The sequence below is a fragment of the Seriola aureovittata genome, chromosome 18 (genome assembly GCF_021018895.1).
Source record: "Seriola aureovittata isolate HTS-2021-v1 ecotype China chromosome 18, ASM2101889v1, whole genome shotgun sequence".
Classification (NCBI taxonomy): Eukaryota; Metazoa; Chordata; class Actinopteri; order Carangiformes; family Carangidae; genus Seriola; species Seriola aureovittata.
Genome location: NC_079381.1, coordinates 2,831,986 through 2,855,161, shown reverse-complemented (window position 1 = coordinate 2,855,161; position 23,176 = coordinate 2,831,986). Strand labels below are relative to the sequence as shown.

At 43.4% G+C, this 23,176-nt stretch overlaps 1 protein-coding gene across 8 annotated transcripts; it reads left to right on the top strand.

The window, feature by feature from the left end:
- The first annotated feature begins 246 nt into the window (after positions 1-246).
- On the top strand, positions 247-22,797 carry tpm2 (tropomyosin 2 (beta)). 8 transcript variants are annotated; one of them, XM_056403562.1, is made up of 9 exons: positions 247-552; positions 6,434-6,559; positions 10,470-10,603; positions 11,645-11,762; positions 12,234-12,304; positions 14,010-14,085; positions 14,937-14,999; positions 15,089-15,158; positions 16,875-17,254. In XM_056403562.1, exons 1-9 carry the CDS (start codon positions 439-441, stop codon positions 16,955-16,957), a joined length of 855 nt encoding a protein of 284 aa, XP_056259537.1. In that variant the 5' UTR covers positions 247-438; the 3' UTR covers positions 16,958-17,254. The 8 variants fall into 8 exon arrangements, with proteins under 8 accessions (XP_056259537.1, XP_056259536.1, XP_056259535.1 ...); XM_056403561.1 differs by lacking the exon at positions 16,875-17,254 and adding an exon at positions 21,667-22,797 and having other exon boundaries at positions 248-552; XM_056403560.1 differs by lacking the exon at positions 14,010-14,085 and adding an exon at positions 13,011-13,086 and having other exon boundaries at positions 248-552.
- Positions 22,798-23,176: the final 379 nt, after the last annotated feature.

Genomic DNA, 23,176 nt, shown 5'->3' with positions numbered 1-23,176 from the left:
ATGATCTTATTGCTTTCTTCGTGTAATTCCCCCCTCATGTTGTCATCGGGTCCGCAGACAGACCTCCACCCCTCTCTCTCTCTCCTGAGGTCCAGGTGGAGCGAACTGGTCCTCCTGTGATGAAGTCAGAGGCACCCTCCTCATCGTGGACAGAGCTGATTTATTCCCACATACTGAACACACACACGTCACACACACACTGGTCCGCTCGCGCTGCCTAAATATGGACAACGTCCTCGTGCGGATCCACAATGAAAAAAGTGTGGGGCTCGTGCAGCTGCTATTCCATCCTCGAGTCCTGCCCGAGCCGCTCAGACAAGCCGCACGCGCGCTCCTGTCCACCTCCGTCCCTTTCACAGACCGGTCTCTGTCTCTGTCCTCTGTCCGGATAAACGAACTCTCTTCTCCCGCCGCTGAGACCCCAACACCTGAGCAAACATGGAGGCCATCAAGAAGAAGATGCAGATGCTGAAGCTGGATAAGGAGAATGCGATAGATCGGGCAGAGCAGGCCGAGGGGGACAAGAAGGGAGCCGAGGACAAATGCAAACAGGTAGGCTCCGCTGCGTCACCTGCACCACCTGCACCACCTCTCACCGACAGACCCGAAGACCTGAAGTCTCTCTTTAATGACTTTGCAGAAGCAATTTGAAATTTATTTAGTTTGTTAATTGAACAGAGTTTCAAGGACAATGAGAACAAGATCAGAACAAGAGTCAGACAAACAGGAAACAACCAGGAACATGAAGAGTCTGGTTTGTCCAGAGTCTAAAAGAGGGACATGATGGACTGGATCAGTGGGGCCCCTGGCAGCTGAGATGGGCTTAAATCTCCAGGAGCCTCAGAGCAAGACCATGTCCAGACAGAGACCACATTCATATGATTTACACTCATCAGCAACAAAACACTTTGATTCAATTCAATCTTATTTATTCATACAGCACCTAACCAGTTGATATGAGCAGCTCTAGACTCTTTATAATATTATAACAGACCCAGCAGTTCCACCATGAGCAGCTCCAGGTGACAGTGGAGAGGAAAAACTCTTTCACAGGTAGAAACCTCCAACAGAACCAGGATCAGGGATCAGGGATCAGGGTGGTGGGGGGTCTGCCTCAGCTTCAGGATATTTGGTCTGGGAGGACCAGTAGCTTCTGGTGGCTAATGTTATGTTAACAAACTGTAGACAGATATATTGATGAATATTGACTAATACTGGTGAATACTGGTGAATGACTGAACTGACTGGAGACTTGTGGTTTTAGTGATGGAGGATGAAGCTAATAAAACAGCTTCACATGTAGTTTCCTTCAGTGGAGGATCACTCTGTGCCAGACTAAATAACTGTGGATCATCTATGTAGCCAGAGCCCCACCCACACAGACCCCTAGCGGACTCTGGGGTATTTGTGGATTTAGATGAAGAAACAAGAGCCTTATTCATTTATTTATTCACTCTTTGTTGGTGTAACAGTAGATAAATGTAAATAAACTGTGTCTGAAAAACTGGAATATGCTGATAAAACACCAGTATGTGTATGAGTTTGACTCCCCTGAGGATAGACCACCGAATCATCTACATCCTCAGAGATATGCTGATGTATAGATACACTGGCCAGCAGAGGGAGGAGAACTCGGATCCTTTACTGAAGTAAAACTACATTACATTTCTAATCCTATCCTATACAGAGTTTTATCAGTTAAATATGGTTAAAGTATCAGCAGTAACTGGTTCTACAGAGGATGATCCACTGCGACAATCGTATATTTGACGTCATGTAAACACACTTTTTGCTTGTTTGATTTTCTTTGTCTCCTCAAATTGTGAGTGTAACTGGTGAAAATCACGACTACACTTTATCATCCAATTAGAAAATAAGACAACTGTCAGTCAGAGTCTGTGACTCACACTTACATGATATTAACAGTAGTGTTAAACAAGCTGTATAGTGTAACTGTGTTAATGTAATGTACAGGATTACTGTAATCTTACTGTTATTGTAATCAGAATTACATTATCACTGCAACAATTCAAAAATGTATTTCAAAATAAGAGCGCATTAAGCTGTTATTTAAAATAAAAATATACATTTACTTCATCAACATACAATGACACTGTTACATCACATAATGTTAAGTACTCCTCAGTATACAATCTACACAAACATCTTAAACACACAGGGTACAACACATAGTATAAAACATGTAATATTGAAAGATAAATCTTATTTATTTATTTTAGCTTTAAATTATCTTTGTAAAATTGTTAGCATCTCCAACCCAACACTAAATCTGCATTAAAATGATGAATAGTTGACATGACAAATGTTCCAGCTCTACAGGGTTTTCTTCAAAACCTGTTTAAGTCATTGTTTTATTATTTTGTTTAGTGTATGTTTCCTGTGTTTCCACTGTCCACTACCTGTGAACATAGTGGAGCATTTAGCTGCTAAAGAGCCAGATATTCCCCTCAGGAGCTGGTGGAGACCAAACACAGAGATAAAAGAGAGGGACAACTGGACTGAGATTCATCAGGTGGACATGAATACACATGTTTCTGTGTTATTTCACCTTATTTGTGGACAGTGTTACCTGTCAGTCCGTCAGTCACATTGGATGAACCACTGATGAAGGATTGAGTTATCTTCAAAACACTATTAAAATAACAGTCAATATGTCGAATTTTACATCCTGTATATGACATCATGTCACTGGTGATATGTTAATGTTACTGATAAAATGAGTAAGATTTCTAACACTGCTGCTGTTCATGTGCAGCAACTCAACGTGCTAACAGGCTGATGTAGGTGAACATAGATGAGATAGAGTTAATGAATGTAACAAAGTGTAATGGCTCCGCCCTCTGGTGCAGCTCTTCACCAATCAGCTGTGGTCAGCAGGTACTGTAACAACCACTCAGATCCATTGATAGATCAGTGCAGATTTACCCTAACCCTGCTGTAAGCACAGTAATGTTGTTTCTGGTCCTGATTTAAACTCCTCCGCTGGTCTCATTGTTTTGATGAGAACTTTGCCAAGGTGAACTTAAGTTGCTAAGGACTTTTGTGTAACAGTCTAACTGACTGTAAGTAATTCCTGAAGTCTAAGACTAAGATAAGGAGAAAACAACAATTCTAAAACGCATTCTCCGCCACAGTACCAACAACAGGTGCAGTCAAACACTAGTGGCTTCATATGTTATAACATATGTTATAAAAATCAGCAAGCCAATAATTTACATAAAGCTTCAGTATAACACTTTCATGACCATTTCGGGAGACTGAGTCTCCACTAGCCTCTTTGTAGCGCGGTCTGGGGTTGATACTAGACTCGGTGATATCCAAAATGTAATATCTTGATACAGTCCAGCCCAAACATCGCGGTATATGATATTATCAAAGGGGGTGGGGAGTAGGGGTGCAGGTAGGGGTTATGGAACATGATCAAAGTGTGCCAGGCCTCAGTGTGTAAGTCCAGAGGTTGAAAGTTTAGATTCAGCCATCGACTGACTAACCAATCCCTAACCTGCTGCCCTCTGCCAAATCCAGCTGCAGCTTCCAGCTGTGAACCGAGAAGTTGGCCACTGCTTAATGTCTCACACAGAACACAGTGATAGTCCTTCATACACGACTCGCTCCACAGTGTAATTTACAAGATCAGGTAGCAATCTATGAATAGACAGAAACTATTCAGCTATGCAACTGTCCACATAGCACGTGTTCCCAGAGGAGCTCGGATCGTAGCTATTACAATGGCTGCACAATCACTTCTCTGTGCGCAGGAGCACTGACTGCTGGCATGTCTATTTCTGTGCCCCCTCTAAAGACCCCCACCTTCTTTGAATTGTTGCTCCTCTCAGAAAGACGGTCAAGGCTGTTGGTTTGGGAGCTGCCACAAAGTCGACGGTGGGATCAGGACTGTCCCAGGCTATTTGTGACCAAGAGGCCTTACATGGCTACAGGCTGGGATTGACTGTCAGAAGTGATATAGAAAGGACATTTGTCCTAGGGACATTGTTGTTGGGTACAATTGGCTTTTTATAGTCCTTGAAGCTGTTGTTGTAAATGGCAACCTGCTGAAACGTTGGAAATGAGTTATTGATAACAGAAGCCTGAGTTCCAGAATGGAAAGAGCTTTTCTCATCGTGACCAAGAAAATCCTCAGAAACCTTCTCATTAGAGTCATATTACTGTGATGGGGTCATTAAAATAAAAAGTGTTTATTAGCGGGTCTGCCGATTTGTTCCATATCCTATTTGTTCCATATCTGTACAGTGAGTACAGCATTAATACAGCAGTTAGACTTTTTTAGCCAGTGAACATAGACAGTGCTGGTGGAAACAGTCAGTGATTTAACACCTGCTTGAACCTCCTTTGGCTCCAATGACCTGAAACCAGCTCTTCCTGAAGCTGCTGATCAGAGCTGCTCAATGTTCAGGAGGAAGTTGGGAGCGTTCTTCTTATAGAGCTGTCAGACATGATGTCAGGATGTCTGGTGTGAGCAGCTCTCTGAGTCCACAGCATCTCTACTGGAGAGATGTGAACCAGCTCCAATGATTCCTTTAAGCCTTTAGCTGTGACTCGGAGCTTCTTTGTTACTGATCATCCGTGTGGAGCATGTGTCTTGGAGTCATCTCAGCTGGACGTCCACTTCTAGGGAGAGTAGCCACAGAACTGAAACATCTCCATTTATAGACAGTTTGTTTAACTGTGGGCTGATGAAGAGCTAAACTCTGAGACTGTCTAAGCTTCATGCTCATCATCTCTACTTCATCCTCAGTAGCTGAGATCTTTGTTGTGAGGCCTGGTTCACATCAGCTGATGTTTCTCTAAATAAATTATAAATAAACAAAATTTTTTACAAGTCAAAGTGCCTCTAACCCAAACCTCCAATCTGGATTCACTGACTGACTCCAGGTCAGATGACTGCTGACTCCAGTTCACATAATTTTTCCAGCTACTCTGATAGTTTGAATGGTGTTTACAATATGGAGAAGAACCATATAAGGATTTGTGTGTTTGTTCATTATTGTAACTTACATGGAGATCGATCATATTTTAGGTCAGATTTATACATAAATGAAGATAATTCCAAAGGTTCATTGACTTTTTCTTACGCAAAATACTCGCTGTTAACTGTTAACTGTTAGCTGTTAGCTGTTAACTGTTAGCTGTTAACTGTTAGCTGTTAGCTGTTAACTGTTAGCTGTTAGCTGTTAGCTGTTAACTGTTAGCTGTTAACTGTTAGCTGTTAGCTGTTAACTGTTAGCTGTTAGCTGTTATGCTAGGAGGGGATAAGTTACTCTATGAGACAGACCCTTAAATCTCACTATAGCCTGATTTTTGGAAACCAGTTCCTGAGGAAACTGAACGTTCACAGCAGATTACAGGGGAATCTGAGCTAGTTTAGATCTTGTTGAGTAACACTATCTCCTACACATTATGTTCATACACAAGTCATTTGAAATAGCAAATATATTTGTAGGAAACATAATGCTGCCTGGGTTTCATTTTTATCAAGACAGTGAAGAAACATGAATATTGAGAGTATAACTGTTCAGTGCCAAAGTCAATTTTGCGACTGTGGGTTTCATGTGGCAACTGAAGCGTGATGAAGGCCAGTGTGTGCTTCAAACATACATGTTTCTACAAAGTGGTGACTGACCGTGACTGAAGGCGGGGCCGGACGCACCAGCCGAACCTACCTGTTGAAATGGGGATAACTGAGCACACCTTTGCACTGGGTTTTCCCAGTGCAAACCCTGCCTACTGTCACACCTGCACACACCTGGACAATCACCCTGCCAAGTCTGGACAGGTTTTGGGATGGGGTTTTAGATACTGCCGGGCAATCCGACAATCACACTGACACCTCAAGGCTTTTATGTTTTGGCTTAAGCAGCGTTTAGCTTGTCGGTGTTGGAGAGTAGTACTACATCTGTAACAGCTGTGTACTGTCTCCAGAAGCAGGCCACAGGCTCAAGGCTACACTAGCCGCTACCAGCAAGTTGCATTGTGGGTAATATAGGCACCATTGATTCAGATCCTTTTTAAAAAAAACAGTCCATCAGAAGACCGACAGTGAATTACCCGACAGTAAATAAATGGAGCTATCTTTTGTTTTGACCTTTTAATACTGAATTAAAAACCAAAAGTGTTTTTGAGAACTAAACAGCGGATGGAACATGAGACATGAACAGTGTATTTTGTGGGACACAGGGTAAGTAGAGATGTGTTTGCTCTGAACCAGTCTTGGTTGGAGAATACTACCTTCATGGGACACCCTGCAAGGGGTGTAAGAAGAACTCCAGTTTTACATTATTTCAACATCCTGCATGGTTGTATGTGTCAAAGGTAAGCTTTCTGACTTCCTGACATGTTGTTTCTGTGTGTGTGTGTGTGTGTGTGTGTGTGTGTGTTTGTGTTTGTCCTGTAGCTAGAGGAGGAGCTGCTGGGTCTGCAGAAGAAGCTGAAAGGCGTGGAGGATGAGCTGGACAAATATTCGGAGTCGCTGAAGGACGCCCAGGAGAAGCTGGAGCAGGCAGAGAAGAAGGCAGCAGACGTGAGTGAAGGGAGCTGAGGACCACATTATCCCATTGAGCCCAGTCACATCTGATCCCTCACACAGTCACACTCTGACTACATGTGCTGTCACTGTTTCATATATCACTGCTCAAACTGTTTCCTCTGGTTTGTTTAACTTGAATTACCAGACGGTGTAAATTTAGACCATCAGTGACATCAATAGTGCTATAACCAGCCGTGTCAAGTCTTAGCTCCTCCTGCCTTAAATATGCACAGACCAGTTTGTTACTGTTAGTCAAACTTCACACTCACACATGTGCAGTAATCATAACCATTTTAACGTTGACCTTCAGTCAGTGTCAGTTAAAGCTGCCTGTGCTAAATCTCCAAAGCGTCATCATCATTAGTTCCATGTGAAAAGTGGTGTAGAGGAGCAGCGCCACCGCTGACAGCAGCAGCAGAGACTCCATTAAATCTGTCATGTGCAGTATCAGATTCTACCAACATATCATAAAGCCTGTCAGCACCTCAAGGCTAATGCCATCTACTCTAACCAATGTGGAGGGCTTGGGTTCTTAAGTTTCTTGATTCCATGGCTGACTCCCGCCTGTACAGATACTGCTGCTGAGTTCTGCAGAACGGTATGCTGTATACCAAAGTATTGTTTAGTAATACTGAAGTACTATATTACAGTACTACAGTACTATAAATCATATCAAAGTATATCATGCACCAGTGTTGACCTCAAGTCTTCTAAACTCAGATACTTATTCTGCTGTTTTACACAGAACTGATCTACTGAACACAACACAACACTGTTAGACACAGAGCAACAAAGTCACAGGTTAGTCAAGGACTAAAGTTTATTCCAGGTTCGTCCAGGATTTAAATTAATCCTGGCTCAGTTTTTGCTACAGCAAATAGTCAGTCTTGAATAATGCTCAGGGGCCTGTGTGAACTCTGACACAGGTTTTCCAATGCTGTTTTTCATAGTGGATCATTTTCTGATACAGTTTCAGTTATGGTGGACGGAGTACACCTCCTTATCTGAAGGTCCACCTCCTTATCTGAAGCTAAAATCAGGCTTCAGCCAGTCCAGTCCAGAGTTGCAGCCTCTTTGTGTTAACATCCTCCCTCTGCAGCTAGAATAAAACAAAAAGAGTGAATTTTATATTAACTAACAGATCTCCATGTCTCTATTAGCTTTAGAAACGATTATAGCCTCATCACAGCACTTGACCATTTTTTCTTAGTGTCATAGTCCACTTTAACCTTCCTCCATCTCTAAGATAATATCCCATAACTGATCAGTGACTAATGGAGCTGCATGCTGTTACACCATTCCTAAATACCATTCCTATTGTAAGTGTTAATTTAACCTCTAACCTCTAAACTTATACTCAGTCTGTGCTGTGAGGACGGGGGCCAATAATTCGGGAGAGTAATGATATTTATGCAGGTTTCTCGGAGTGATGAGTCACAGCATTTATGACCAATTATAGAGCAGAATGTGAAAGTGACGCAGGGGGAGTGGGAACTTCCTGTGTGCAGTGTTACACTGATGTTACCAAAGATGGGAAAGAATCGGAGCAATGCATGGATTTGTTTATGCTTCCAGTGCTTACAGAAGTCTGCTGCTGTAGGTGGTGTTCACTGCTCCATCTCTGCCTCAGGACATCTGCTCACAAACACTGAACTGCACGTGTAGCAGATATGAAGGAAAAGTCAGAGGCCATTTACAGCCAATTAAAAAACTATCTTTCTTCTAAACAGCTGAATTATACAGTAATTTATGAGTGATTCTTAACCTATAATATTTATGATATAGTCAACCTGATGTAATATAAATTAATTCTTTTTACAGTCATGCACCAAATGTAACTTAGGCTTAATTAATTAATATATCCATTGTGAACCAAATTAATCCTAAAACGCTCTAAAGAAATGATTTATTTCATACAGAGTTCATAGGTTCTCATCAGCAGTCACAATTATTTACCATGTCATTTACAATGTGTCATTTTCCGTAGTTAATTTACAATATGTTATTTACCATACATAAATAGATAAGATACATATGGAACTACCACTAGGAACTACTACTAGGTGAGGGGCAGATTACAAATGATGGTATATAGCATGAATTAAAGTGCGAGGGCCTGCTCACTATGTTATAATCATTGTTGGGGAGTAACTAGTGACATGTAACAGCATTTACTTTGTAATACATTACAAAGTAAATGTATCAGTGTTGCCTGCTACACAATACAAGCACAGAAATATGGTGTTAAATATAAAGATGTATGAGGCTCCATCACACTGACACAGAGACCTGGAGGTATCAGCAGTGAACTGAAGCCAGAGTCCTACAGTCAGAGCCCTGCTGTGAGGGAGGAGGTCTACAGACTGAGACGCTGGAGGGGAAGGATCCACCTGTGGTCTTCACAAAACCCAGACCCACACTAAACCCAGACATGACCCAAATATCATTATATTATTATTCATATTTACTGTTTTCCTCACGGACACCTGCGTGTCTACCGCCTATGCTTCGTATCATAATCGCTTTATTTTGAAATTGTAACCGGAAGAATTCCTCTGACACCGTTGTCACCACGGTTGCCACGGCAACACCGTGACCCCCGGCAGAAGCGGAGTGAAGACTCGAGGGCATGGCGGCTTTCACCTCGATAGACGCAGTGAGAAGGAAGATCCAGACCCTGCAGCAGGCGGCCTACGAGGCGGAGGACCGAGCCGAGCTGCTGCAGGCCGAGGCGGACACGGAGAGGGAGGCCAGAGAGCGGGTAACACACCTACACCTGCACCTGCCGAGGACCCACAACCACAACACCGGAAACTGTGGACACTCATCGATGAGCGAGTTTTAAAGATGACAAACAGCCATGTTGAGTCATTACATGTAGAACGTATGATAAATACTGACTAACACTGTAGTCTAAATGTTACAGGTAAATGTCACCTGTCTGACCGGAAGTAGTACAGCTTCATTATAACTACCAGTCATGTGAGCTGAAAGATGTTAGCTGCATTACACTGCGTAACGAGGCTTCAGGATACAGTCCAGGGGCCAGACAGGAGCCAAACAGGGGCCGACCACTGGAGGTGGCAAAACTGGACTGAATGTTGTGTGTCTCAGTTTGGGTTGAGTTTATTCATCTTATTGTTCTTTAATAGGTTAAAATCATGTTAAAGTCTTCATTCAGGCACGGTTGTGAGTCTGTGGCAGTAACAGAGCTCAGTTACATTTTCCTCAGTCTTTGATTCAGCACTGTGACATCACCACAGACACACAACTGAACAACACTCATCATCTCTAGACTGAAAGGAGTCAGGATAATTTTCCAGGTGTGAGCTGCGATTCTGCTCATTTAAACACATCTACAGGTGGCAAAGGAAACACCTGAATGAACAGAAACAGGATGAGGTCACGAGGGGTCACTGATGATCACAGTCTATAGATCTCAATGCAGATGAACTATGGGAGATGTTGGAGCGGCGTGTTAGACAGCTTTCTATGTCACCATCATCTTAACATCGCTTGAGGGAATATGTTCATGAAGAATGGTGTTCATCCTCAAGTAGAGTGCAGAGACCTGGAGCAGTGAAGCTCTTCTGGAGACACAACACTTGCCCTTCTTTGCTCCTGAGAAAAATAACAAATCTCTATCTTACACAGGCGTTGTCTTCTAATGAGAACTGTACTGCAGTAAGGCCTGGACCTAGACCTGTGTCACATGTTATTCACATCCAGAGACATTATGTGAACAGCTGGAGAACATCTGGACTGAGCATAAAGTTGTTCAGTATGAATATAAAACTATATTCTAATATTGATCATATTCTGTCTGCTCTGTGTGTGTGTGTGTGTGTGTGTGTGTGTGTGTGTGTGTGTGTGTGTGTGTGTGTGTGCGCACGCGCATGTGCAGGCTGAGGCAGAGGTGGCGTCTCTGAACAGGCGTATCCAGCTGGTGGAGGAGGAGTTGGACCGAGCTCAGGAGAGACTGGCTACAGCTCTGCAGAAGCTGGAGGAGGCTGAGAAGGCTGCAGACGAGAGTGAGAGGTGAGGAGCTCTGTCCTCTGAAGGCCTGGTGTGTGGTCACTCCCTCCTCTGTGTCACTGAGGGTGGTTTGTTAACATCCAGTGAACCAGATCAGCAGATATGTGCATGACTCTGACATAAGCAGCTGTTAGATTCAGAGGCTGTGGGGAAAAAACAAAGGACCTGAATGATTGAATGTTGCAGTCAGCTGCATTGTTGGATTACACTGCTGTGGGGCGCCCTTTTTTTTACCCAAAGTCCTGAAGCGACCAATAATAATAATCATCCCTGTTAGCTGCATGTCTATCAGTGTGTGATGAGTTAAAGAACAAATTCAGGTTTGCAGTCGTTAATACTGGAAGCAAATCTGATGAAATCACACAGACTTTTATATATTTATCCTCAGAGGGTCGTTTAGAAAGAGCAGTTTTTATATAATTAGGAACAATGTAAACTCAAATGAGAAGGATATTCTAGAGGCCATCTGATGGAGGGGCTGTTAAATTAGCAAAAACTACCTGACACACGTCACATCTGGAGCAGGTTGAGTTTCAGTAGACAAGGTCAAATATTACTCATTTGCCAAGTAGTACTTCAACGGGACGGTCTCCGCAGGCTGCTAACGAGGTAACAGTGTCCTGAACAATGTACACTGTAGTCAGAGAAGTTAAAGTGGTGAATCCAGTCATTTAATTTGTGCTGTGGTCACAACTGAAGCAGCAGAGGCTGATGTATCTTTTAGCCTCTAACAGGTCAAACTCCAAAACCACTGGACCCCACACCTCCCAGAATGCAACCAGTAGCATCTTTACTTAGATGTAATCACAAGCTGAGATGACCCTGATAACATCACTATTACACTGATGACGCTTGTCCACAGAAAGAGAGGAAATTAGACATTGATTTAACAGACAGAGGAGGAGTCAGCTGATCATATGTAACAATGGTGGTTGTATTCAGGTGGAGCAGTTGAACACAGAATCTCCAAACGTAAATAAACCCAGTCAGCTCCATCAGTCTGTGACTGGCTGCTTATTGCTGCCTGCTGCTCTGCTCATTCAGAGGGATGAAGGTCATTGAGAACAGAGCAACAAAAGACGAGGAGAAGATGGAGATCCAGGAGATGCAGCTGAAGGAGGCCAAACACATCGCTGAGGAGGCCGACCGCAAATATGAGGAGGTGGGGAGTTTTTCACACCACAAACTGATGCTACACACACGGGTTTCAGTTTGGAGCTGGTTCACACTGGAGAACTGACCCACATTCAGATCAGTAAAGCAGAGAGACAGATGATGTGTTAGATTTCATACCTGGTGGAGCCCGTACCACAAAGGCACAGGTTTGAGTGCGACCCATGGCCCTTTGCTGCAAAATTAAATAAAGAAAGATGATCACATTCAGATGTAAACTGATGTGCAAAACATTTACCTGTAGAACATTTAGCCCACTTTAGAAATGATGATGTAACTGTCACAGGAATAATAACAAACCAGCGTCCATTATTTCTGTCAGTTCACTACACTGACTGTTTAAAATGTGACAGTCAGTACAGTGTGTTGTAGAGACACTGTAACAGTGTCTGTAAGGGAAGACACCTGTTCTGTTATCAGGAAGAGTCATGTGACTGACAGGTGTGCTGACTGTCTGCAGGTTGCACGTAAGCTGGTGATCCTGGAGGGTGACCTGGAGCGTTCAGAGGAGCGTGCTGAGGTGGCTGAGGCGTAAGTCAACACCTGCACCATGAAAACTCACACCGTCACAGGACACTTACATCATTCATGTGCTCATAGCGGAGCCACTAACATTGTTGATGTTGTCACAGTGGACTCACTATTATTCATGATGTCATAATGGAGTCATTAACATTATTAATGTTATCATAATGAAGTCAATATTATTCATGTTGTCACAGTGGAGTGTTCATAATGGAGCCACTTACATTACTCATGTTGTCATAGTGGACTCACTAACATTATTCATGTGTTCATAGTGGAGGTCATGTGATCACTGTGTTTACTCTGATATTAGTGTGAACTATTAATCATGAAGATTCTGCAGCTCTAATCACTGTTGATTAATCCAATGATACTGATACTTTGATCAATAAATTGATTAATGGTTTGGGTATGAAAACAGGACTCAGAGATCTTCAGATCTTAATGTTCCTGAGACCTCAGTTTATAAATAACCTGAACCATTAATCAATGACTCAGATTGATTTATTTCCTGTTGAATGTTAATATATCAGTCGTGTGTGAGTGCACTAATCACACAGAGACCTGGATATGTGTGTTGTGTGTGTTGTGTGTGTTTCTGCGTGATGCATGCGTGAACACCAACACCATCTGTTTGGGACTTGTCTTGTGTCATGGCTGCCGTGCCCCACTGCCCCCACCCTCACCCCGACCTCCTGGACTAACCCTGCAGCCGAGTGAGGGACCTGGAGGAGGAGCGCAGACTCATGGACCAGAATATGAAGTCCATGATGTGCGGAGAGGAAGAGGTACTTACAGTACAAAGGACACAAGGTCTAACGTGTGACCTGCTGCCTTCTGGTCCTCTGACCTGCAGCCTCTGACCCCTACCCTCTCTGTTTCCTGTCTAACCTGCACTCACCCCCTGTGACATCAGGGGGGTTTAAAGGATAAGTCATCTGATATTCTATACTTCTATCTTGTTTTTCTTGTTGACAAATCTGACGAAAAGGACCAGAACCATCAGTTTCAGTCAGAACCACGAAGGTGTGAGTGAACACAGGTCTTTTCTAAATCATCAGTATTGTGAAGCGAAGATCTGTCAGATTGAAACAGAAGTAAGTAAAAGTGTTACAGGTCATAGAGGAGGACTGAGAGCTCCTGGTCAGCAGGGGGAGCCTGTGAGTGTGTGACTGGTGGAGAGATCATGAGGATTGTGTAGGTATGTGACAGGAGACCGTTTAATTCACTGTTAAAGAGTAAAGCTTGTTAAAAACGTCAGTGCCCAGGTGTTTGAGGAAACAACTGAGTGCTTGATAATGAAATTGTAAGTGAGCTGTTTTTAAAGAGCTACTTCCTTCAGCAGGAACCAATGAGCTCAGAGCTGACAGCCACAGACAGAGGAGGGAAGGTGTTGAGAGACGGACCATGGGGTTTGTTGACAAGAAGACAAATATAGAATATATGTGATTTGTCTGCATCTAACTCTTAATCTTGGCTGTAACCTGCTGTAATCTACCTTTACCCTCCACCTACCTGTTCCCTGTAACATCACCTGACATGTTGCTTCAACCCTCGTTGACTGTCTCACTCAGAGTCAGATATGAGTGATGTCTGTCTGTCTCTGAGTGAGACAGTCAGACATCAATAAAAGTGTCAGGGTTTGATCTCGCTTTCCTGTCCTTCCTTTCCTACTTTCCTCTCTTCCTTTCCTCTTTCCTGCTCTGATCAGTAAATCTGGTGACCTCGAGGAAGAGTTGAAAAATGTCACCAACAACCTGAAGTCTCTGGAGGCCCAGGCTGAGAAGGTACAGTGGAGCTGAGGGGCAGTCAGCCTCTGGACTGACCTGTCACACTGTGTGTGTCCACACTGATCAAATGTAGTGTGTAAAGAACACACACACTGTGACAGTGACAGGGTGTCCATTTAAACAACATACACTCAGTCCTCATTAACCTGCTCTAATGAACTGAGAGTTCAGAGCTCCTTTATTTTAACTTCTTCTTCATTTGATGTATTTGATGCATTTGATTCTGAAGGAAACAAGAAGCCCCTGGTAGATCATCATTAAATTCAACATCACAGAGCTACACAAAAGTTTGACGGTAAAAGTCATGTTACTCTGTATGATGTGAACCACAACTGAAAAATTGACAGCCGTCATCTTTGTGTGGATTAAGACCCAGAATTGATTATCTGCAGTGGATTGAATCATTTTATACAGGTGGTTTTTCAGAATCCTAGAAAGACTTTTAAAACTTTAAGTGTTAAAGTTTCATAGACAAATGGATTTATGCCATAGAAAAACTGAAGCTCTGTGACTTGAATGTGCCGTATTGAACATTCATGATCACAAACTTTGGCTACCATGGTAACAAGTGTCACAAGTGTTACTGTCACAGTTGGTGCTTCATGCATCGTCCTTTCCTAAAAAAGAGATTGAAACATTCTCTCAAAGTAAAACAGCAGAGAAGTGTGTTCATCCATGCCTGAGGACCGTTCGTTAATATTGTAAATATATTTTAATGACACTTCGTTAATTCTAAGTGTAAATGTATTTTAATTACACTTCAATGTATTTTAATGACACTTTGTCGATACTAAGTGTAAATGTATTTTAATGGCAGTGAGTTAACCCCCTGTGTGTTTGGTTTGCAGTACTCACAGAAGGAGGACAAATATGAAGAAGAAATCAAAGTTCTTACTGACAAACTGAAAGAGGTGAGACTTCTGTGTCCTCCACAGTAACACACTTGTTCACACAGGTCAGAGTGTGTTCTCACACATGTCGTGTCGTGTGTGTGTTCCAGGCCGAGACTCGTGCAGAGTTTGCCGAGAGGTCTGTGGCCAAGCTGGAGAAGACCATCGATGATCTGGAAGGTAATTCACACTCACCTGTTGCTCTGCTCGTACTTTACTGACTGCAGTAATACACCTGCTGTTACAGCGGCAGACAGCTGCACTAATCTCAACGATGAACCAAGTTACAGCCGGAGAGTAAACCAGACACCGAGCTGTGCCCAACCACATCAGACAGCAGTCGTGTTCACACCTGATCTGATCAGATCCAGCCTCGGCGTGAGAAACTCATCTGTCATAGGGGGGGGGGGTTCTGAAGCTGCCTGACCACCTGACAGTAGTTCTGATGGAGCATACTGCCCCCTTATGGATGTCAGAAAAACCTTCACCCTGAGCTGCTGATGTGACACAGCTGCTGCTGCTGCTCCCCACATCTGGATCTCACAGCAGTGCATCACATTATTCTGTCTGTGTCTACACAGCTGTACACACAGGCTGTGTCTGCTGTGTTCTCAGTGTAGTCCTGCTGAATCCTGGTTGGTGCAGCTCCTTGCTCTCACTCCACTGTTGATGCACATGTTCTCAGCTGCAGTCTCATTGGCTGATGTGTTGAGATATACAGATGACACGTGGTTCAGGGTTCAGTTTAGTTCATTTAACCTCACTGCACCTTCAGGAATGAATCTGGTGCAGTTCATATACAGGAGCTTCAGAGTGATTCACACACAGTAGAGACCAATAGGAGCATAAATGACATCAGTTAAATTATGTAAAACAAACACAGAAAAGTTCCACAAAGTAAAGAAAACATGAAAAGTGAAGAAACAACAACCAAAGTGCAGATGTCAAGTCTAAAAGCAGCTGCCTGACACATCATGATAAACATTCAAATGTTTGCAACAGCCAGCAGGGGGCGTAACACCACAGTGTTCCGTCACAACATACATGTTTACATATGCAACAGCAGGTTTTCTCTGGCATTAACGCTCTAACATTATATCTGCTGATATGATCCTGTTTGAGTTCTCATGTTACTAACAACTCCTCTGTTCTGTTACTGGCTAGAGTTACTGCTGCGTTAGAGACTCTGAGTGCTTGTTGCTCTACTAGAAACCAGTTGTAAGAACTGGTAACATGTAGTGAGAACTGTTTCTGCCACACTTCTCGTTGTTTATCAGTGGTTAAATGATGTGAGCCTCAGCTGTAGACAGGAAGTGAACTCTTTCACCAGAAGGTGTGACTCACTAATGACTCATATACAGCTGAACCAGGACCAGTGTGTGCTCCTGCAGGTGTCTGTGATACTGACGCTTTGACTCTCACGTGTTAACCATGGAGCTGTGGTTGATAACTCTGCATGCTCTGTTGAGTCTGTGTGGATTTGAGCTCAGTGATTGGCTGGATTAACGAGGTTGATGTGATGATGTCGTTAACAGCAGTGACACTGGATCGCTCAGTTTGGACTTTACAAAGATCTTTTAGTTTTCTCCTTGTTTTTCTGATCCTGTCTCATTCTGTGCCCACTCTGCTCGCTCTCTTGTTTCTCTGTGTGTCTGTCTGTGTCTCTCACTCTCTCTCTCTATCTCTGTTTCTCTCTCTCTCTGTCTCTCTCTCTATCTCTCTCTGGGTCTCTCTCTGTATCTGTGTCTCTCTATCTCACTCTCTGTCTCTCTCTCTCTGTCTCTGAGTCTCTCTCTGTATCTGTGTCTCTCTCTCTGTCTCTCTCTGTATCTGTGTCTCTCTCTCTGTCTCTCTCTCTTTCTGTCTCTGTCTCTCTCTCTCTGTCTCCTCCTGCAGATGAAGTGTATGCTCAGAAGCTGAAGGGTAAGGCTCTGAGTGAGGAGCTAGACCTGGCCCTCAATGACATGACTACACTGTAGACGCTCTCACTTACTGCCCGCTCTTCCTTCCTGTCTCAACTCTTCTTCTCCTGCTCACTGTCCTTTATGTCGCTGTACAGTGGCATTCTGGGATAGAAGACTCTCCCCCAGCACCCCTCAGTCAGCTGTATGTGTTACACTGCTCTTTTTACAGAAGGTCATGTTACTGCCCCCCCCCCCACAACTGCTGTGTCTGTGTGTTCTTCTCTTTACTGAGGTACTTCCCCTTTCCTGTCCCCCCGTTCTGTCCCCCCTCCCTCTGTAATAAATGGATTAAAGCTCTCCTGACTCCTTTCAGCCTGGTCTTCTTTCTTTTCTGTTCACTTCCTCTTTTTCAAGTTCATATACAGCACATATAGAACTCCCCTGCTGAAACATCTGTCGCAGCTGTATAAATAAATCTATACTAATGAACACGAGGCTTGACGCTGAATCAGCAGGTCGGGGTTTGGAGAAATCACTGATGGTTGTTAGTTTTCAGTGTGTGTGGCCACAATTGCAGTACTGAGAACGATATATTTATAATTTATAAGAGAATGAGACGCTGAGACATGCAGTTTTGCCCCTTTTGTTGAAGCTGGACAGTTTATCAGTCTTGAAGAAGAACAGATGGTCTATGTCTCAACTGATAGAAAAAGAGTTCATTTTGTTTTCTATTGTCATTTTAACTGGGACATGAGAAATACTTTGTTTATTGATTTTATAAATATATATATATAAGTCGCTGCACGATATGCAGAAAAAGTCAAACTCCAGATCTACTTGTTTACTGAGCTGCTGCTCACACACGGATCAAAGGTTTCATATACATCTGTCAGGATGAGAAACTGTGAAGAAAACAGTGTTTAATGTTTCAATATATTTATATACATCCGTAATCTGAGGTGTTTTAAAGTGACCTTGGTGTAACCACTTCCTCTTAGTGAGACGTGACAGTGGTTTAATGGCTACATGTTAAGACTACATGTACAAATGTTATTGATCAGGCTAAGACAGATTTACACATGTTCATATTTTTAAGTATATTTTTTTGGGCTTTTGTGCCTTTATTGGACAGGATAGTAGAGAGAGACAGGAAATGGGGAGGCAGAGAGGGGGAATGACATGCAGCAAAGGCCGTCCGATGCGGGACTCGAACCGGGGCCGACTGCAGCGAGGACTGTAGCCTCTACACATGGGGCGCCTGCTTAGACCACTACGCCACACACATGTTCATATTTATGTTCATATTTATTCATGGTTGAGACATGTCTGAGTGATTTAAGAAAACTCGGATCATTCATCCAGTTTTCTGGTATTTAGAGTTCTGATAGGAAAAAATTGAGAAGGTTCAGAGTCCAGACCAGGTCCATAGTCCAGAATCCAGACCAGGTCCAGACCTGTGGTAGGATTCATGTACAGATAGTCTGACTTTGTCCACAGGGGAAGAAACACGTGGTCACAAACCATGAAGTCTTAATCTGAATGAATTTAGACTTTAAACTTGATGAATTCACTCAAATAAAATAACTAATAACTAAATGAATCGCCCTCATCATCCTCATCATGGCCACCAGGTCACTGAGAGGTTTTTTAAGATGTTATGATTTTATTGGCATATTTCTGCACAGCAGCTTCTACATTACAGGAGCTGTTAAGTGAAGTTTCTGGCTGCCGCAGCGGATTCAGGATCCGTATGCAGGTTTCTGTCCTAGATTCTCCTCTGACACCTGAATCGAAAATCTCTCCAGGATGGTCACATGACACCTCTCATATCAGCCATGTCTGTTCTGCTGTAGAGATGTTATGTGTCAGTCAGCTTATTTCTGAGGCTCTGCACTGTGAAAATCTTCTTTTTTTTTAAATGAAACCTGCTGATGATCAGATTTAATAATGATCAGCTGATCACGTGCAGGTCACATTCATCAGCCTGAAACAAGACACTCACAACTACACTGATCAAAATGAAGGGATCACTTAATCATCACAGTTTAACACCAAGTCAGTTAAACTTCAGGGATATCAGTCTGTCCATTTAGGAAGCATACGTAATTGTGAATCAATTTCAGCTGCTTTGGTGCAAATGAAAGTGACAACAGGTGCAATGGAGGCAAAAGCAAGACAATCCCCAAAGGGAATGGTTTTGTATGTGGTGTCCACAGACAGTTGCTCTCTGCTGATCCTTCCTGACTGATTCTTCTCTAGTTCTGTGTTTTGCTAGTGTCCTTGTCACTACTGGTAGCATGAGGCGGCACCTGGAGCCCAATCAGGTTGCACAGGTAGTCCAGCTCCTCCAGGATGGCACATCATCCAGCATGATGCTGGAACCAGGAGAGCGGCCGTTACACGAGGAGAGCTGGACAGGGCCGTAGAAGGGCATCAACCCAGCAGCAGGACCGCTACCTGCTCCTCTGTGTGAGGAGGAGGAGGAGGAGGAGGATCACTGCCAAAGCCCTACACATGACCTCCAGCAGGCTACTGGTGTGCATGTTTCTGACCAAACTGTCAGAAACAGACTCCCTGAGGGTGGCATGAGGGCCCCACGTCCTCTAGTGGGACCTGTGCTCACAGCCCAGCAGCGTGCAGCTCGACTGGCATTCGCCAGAGAACACCATTACTGGCAGGCCCGCCATTGGCGCCCTGTCCTCTTCACAGAGAGCAGGTTTACACTGAGCACATGTGACAGGCGTGAAAGAGTCTGGAGACGAGGAGGTGAACGTCATGCTGCCTGTAACATCATCCAGCATGAGTGGTATGGTGGTGGTCAGTGATGGTCTAGGGAGGAAGATCCTTGGAGGGTCACACAGACCTCCATGTCACAGCCAACAGTGCCCTGACTGCTGTTAGGCACCGGGATGAAATCCTCAGAGCGATTGTCAGACCTGACGCTGGTGCAGTGGCCCTGGGTTCCTCCTGGTGCGGGGCAACGCCCGGCTCACTGACACCCTGATCCAGGTCTGGGAGGAGATCCCCCAGGACACCATCCACTGACGCATCAGGAGCATGGCCAGATGTTGTCGGGAACGCATACAGGCACACAGTACTGAGTCACATAATGAGTTGGCATGATGAAATTCATATGGGTTGGATCAGCCTGTGATTTCACCTTGATTTTGGGTGTGATTATGAATCCAGCCCTCTATGGGTTGCTGATTTTGGTTTCCATCGACCGTTGTTACGTCATTTTGTTCTCAACACGTTATACAATGTACATCAGTAAAGATTTTCAACTTGAGTAATGCATTCATCAAGATCCGATGTGTGATTTAAGGGTTCCCCTCGTTTTTTTGAGCAGTGTAATTTGTTCAGTGAAGAGAGTTCAGTGAATCTGTGAACATCCACACAAACAAACCTGACAGAGAGAATCAGAAAGGGTCAGGAGGAGAAGAAGAGTCAGTGATGTTGACGTGATGACGTCCGTCATTACCTCATGGAGTAAACATCACATCACATCTGTGTTTTTTTTAACATTTCCACTGTAAAACAAACTCACTGACTGTGAGGAGCTGAGGTTGGCCTGGAGCTCTGCAGTTTAAACTTTGTCTGATATCAAACAGATGTTGTCCCTTCAAACATCTGCTTCACAGCTGCTGCTGCTGCTGCTGCTGCTCTCTGCTGACTGTAGTCGAACTCTCTGTAGTGAGCAGATCTCATCATCAGGCCTGATGTGCTCAATGTTTTAATGTGATCGTTGTGTGAGAAGCAGAGGTCACTGAGAGGTCACAGAGAGTTCATTTACTGTAGTTTTCATGCATCAGTGTATTTGTAGTTTGAGGTGAACGTACTGAGAAACCTTTGACTCAGTGTTTGCTGGTGAAATGTTTGATGGACAGAATTCAGGTGGATTTACTGCCATGTGTCAGTGAAGCATGCTCATTGCTCACTGACACTGACCATACCTTTTGTTACAGTCCCCTGAGAGCTCAACGCGCTGCAACTTAAGAAAACACATGCAAACAACAAAACACAAACAACTTCAGAAAACATCTTCATCAGTTTGAAACACATGAGCCGCAAGTGTTTCCAGGGGACTCTGAAAAGTGATGAACCTGCTGGGACGAACTTGATGTTCAATGCCCAGTTGTGACTTTTGAAGTTAAAAGCATTGAATAACAAGTCACAGCCAGATTCATCACTTACCTTGATTCCAATAGTGACTGTGAGAGAGAGACAGGGAAGTCAGGGAGGGAGGGAGAGAGAGAGAGAGGATCATATGGAGCAAAGGGCCACAGGTTGGTCTCGAACCCGGGCTGCTGTGGTTAGGATTACACCTTCATGGTACGCACTCTACCAATCAAACCAATTTAGACTGCCCATAAAGTATCAGAGTTTAATACCCAGTCCTGGACTTGACCTGATCCAGTCTCTGACTTCAGTGTGTCTGTAATTCATTTTACTTTTGAACATGTACATTTTCTCAGGTGAAAATATTTTGTTCTTCACATTTTGAACTGAGGTGGTGAATCCAGTTCAGGTTTGAGACTGACTTCAGAAAAGAGCCTGTATGAACTGATCCTTATTCCAGCTGCTCCTCTCCTCAGTATGTACTGGGTTCAGTTGAGAGAGAACGCAGCTGCTGCTGATGCACTGCCAAACTGATTCACCAATAGATTTATTATTGTGAATAAAGACTGAGTGGAATATCTGGGTTCTCTGTAAATTCCAGACAGGAAGTGTATTTGGAATCTCAGCTGTGACTGACCTGCCACTTTGTGTCCTTCCTTCTCCAGAGAAACTGGCCCAAGCCAAAGAGGAGAACCTGGACATGCACCAGGTCCTGGACCAAACCCTTCTGGAGCTCAACAATCTATAGAGACCTCCACAGAGCTGACTGAATTATCGTCTGAAAGATAGACAAGACAAAAACAAGGTTTAATCTCCCAGCACGCACACTCAGCTCAATCTTAATCTAACAAAAAATAGAGTAAAATAAAGTTTCTGCTGCAAACTGACAGTTCCTGTGTGTGCAGTAGGAACTGTAGCAGACTGAGTGTAGTTCATCCTATCATCACCAAACTTCCTCACCCACGAAGAGCCTGTGGTTAGACAGTCACATCTGTGTGAAGACAGATGGTTTCACTTGTTTGACCAAACATGATGAAGCCTTTCTCTGGACTCTCATTGTTACACAATAACTACAACATGAATGATGAAGTCTCACAGTCTCGAGTGGTTTTACAACTGAATTCACCTGAAAATTCAACGTGGACGAGCCGTAACTGTTGTGTTAGAGCCGGTGCCGGACCGAGCGGTGGGACATCAGTTTCCTCTGAACCACAACCCTGCTCTGCTACAGCCCACACCCTCACACAGTCATTCTTTAAATATGTTGGCAGCGGCAGTCACGATGAGGAAGTGAAACTCATATGAGAGCTATACTACTGCACACAAGCTCCTGTTTCTAGTCTGCAGCGGAAACATTTGTTTTTACAGGTTTTCACTGAATGATAAAGTAGAACCAAAGAAAATCAGACATTAGTTTCTCACCCATGATAGAAACCTGAGAATGAATCCTGAGGAGACCTGTTTACCACCAGGTCACACCTGACCACCTCTGTCAGATCAGATCACACTTATGTTTAAATGATTAAATTTTATTTTTATTATTGAAATAGGTCTATTAATAGTAGAATGAACCACTTTCATATTGTCTACATGATTTAAAGTCATCTTTAGGTTTATACTGTGACACCTCAGTGAATTAAAAAGTCATCCTCAGATTATTAATTCAATTCAATGACCAGAACAAAACAGTAGGAATCCGATTTTCCATGTTAACAGATGAATGAGGTGCTGGGAGCTGAAACACATCTAACATTGAATTAAAGCTTCATATACTGTAAAAAAACAAAAAAAAACAATTGCATTCCTGAATCAATAAACATCATAATTCCAACATGTCTGTGCTGATGTTTTTCCAGTTGTTCATATACTCACCGAGTCTGGAGCAAACACAACATGTGGCTTCATCTTTACACTGTTAACTTCCTGGCATTAGTTTACCCTGGCATTCTGGCATTCTATTTACACAGCTGCATTCAGACGAATCAATACCGCAGTATTGATTCGTCTGAATGCAGCTGTGTAAATTATTGATTCATGATTATAGTTTTTCTATTTATTACAGACACAGGGTCGTTAGTGTGAGCTCACTGAATTAAACTGAGTGAATGTGTTTGGATAAATGAGAGAAGTGTGAATGAATCCCAGTCTGGCGTGATGAAGAGGTAAGGATGATGA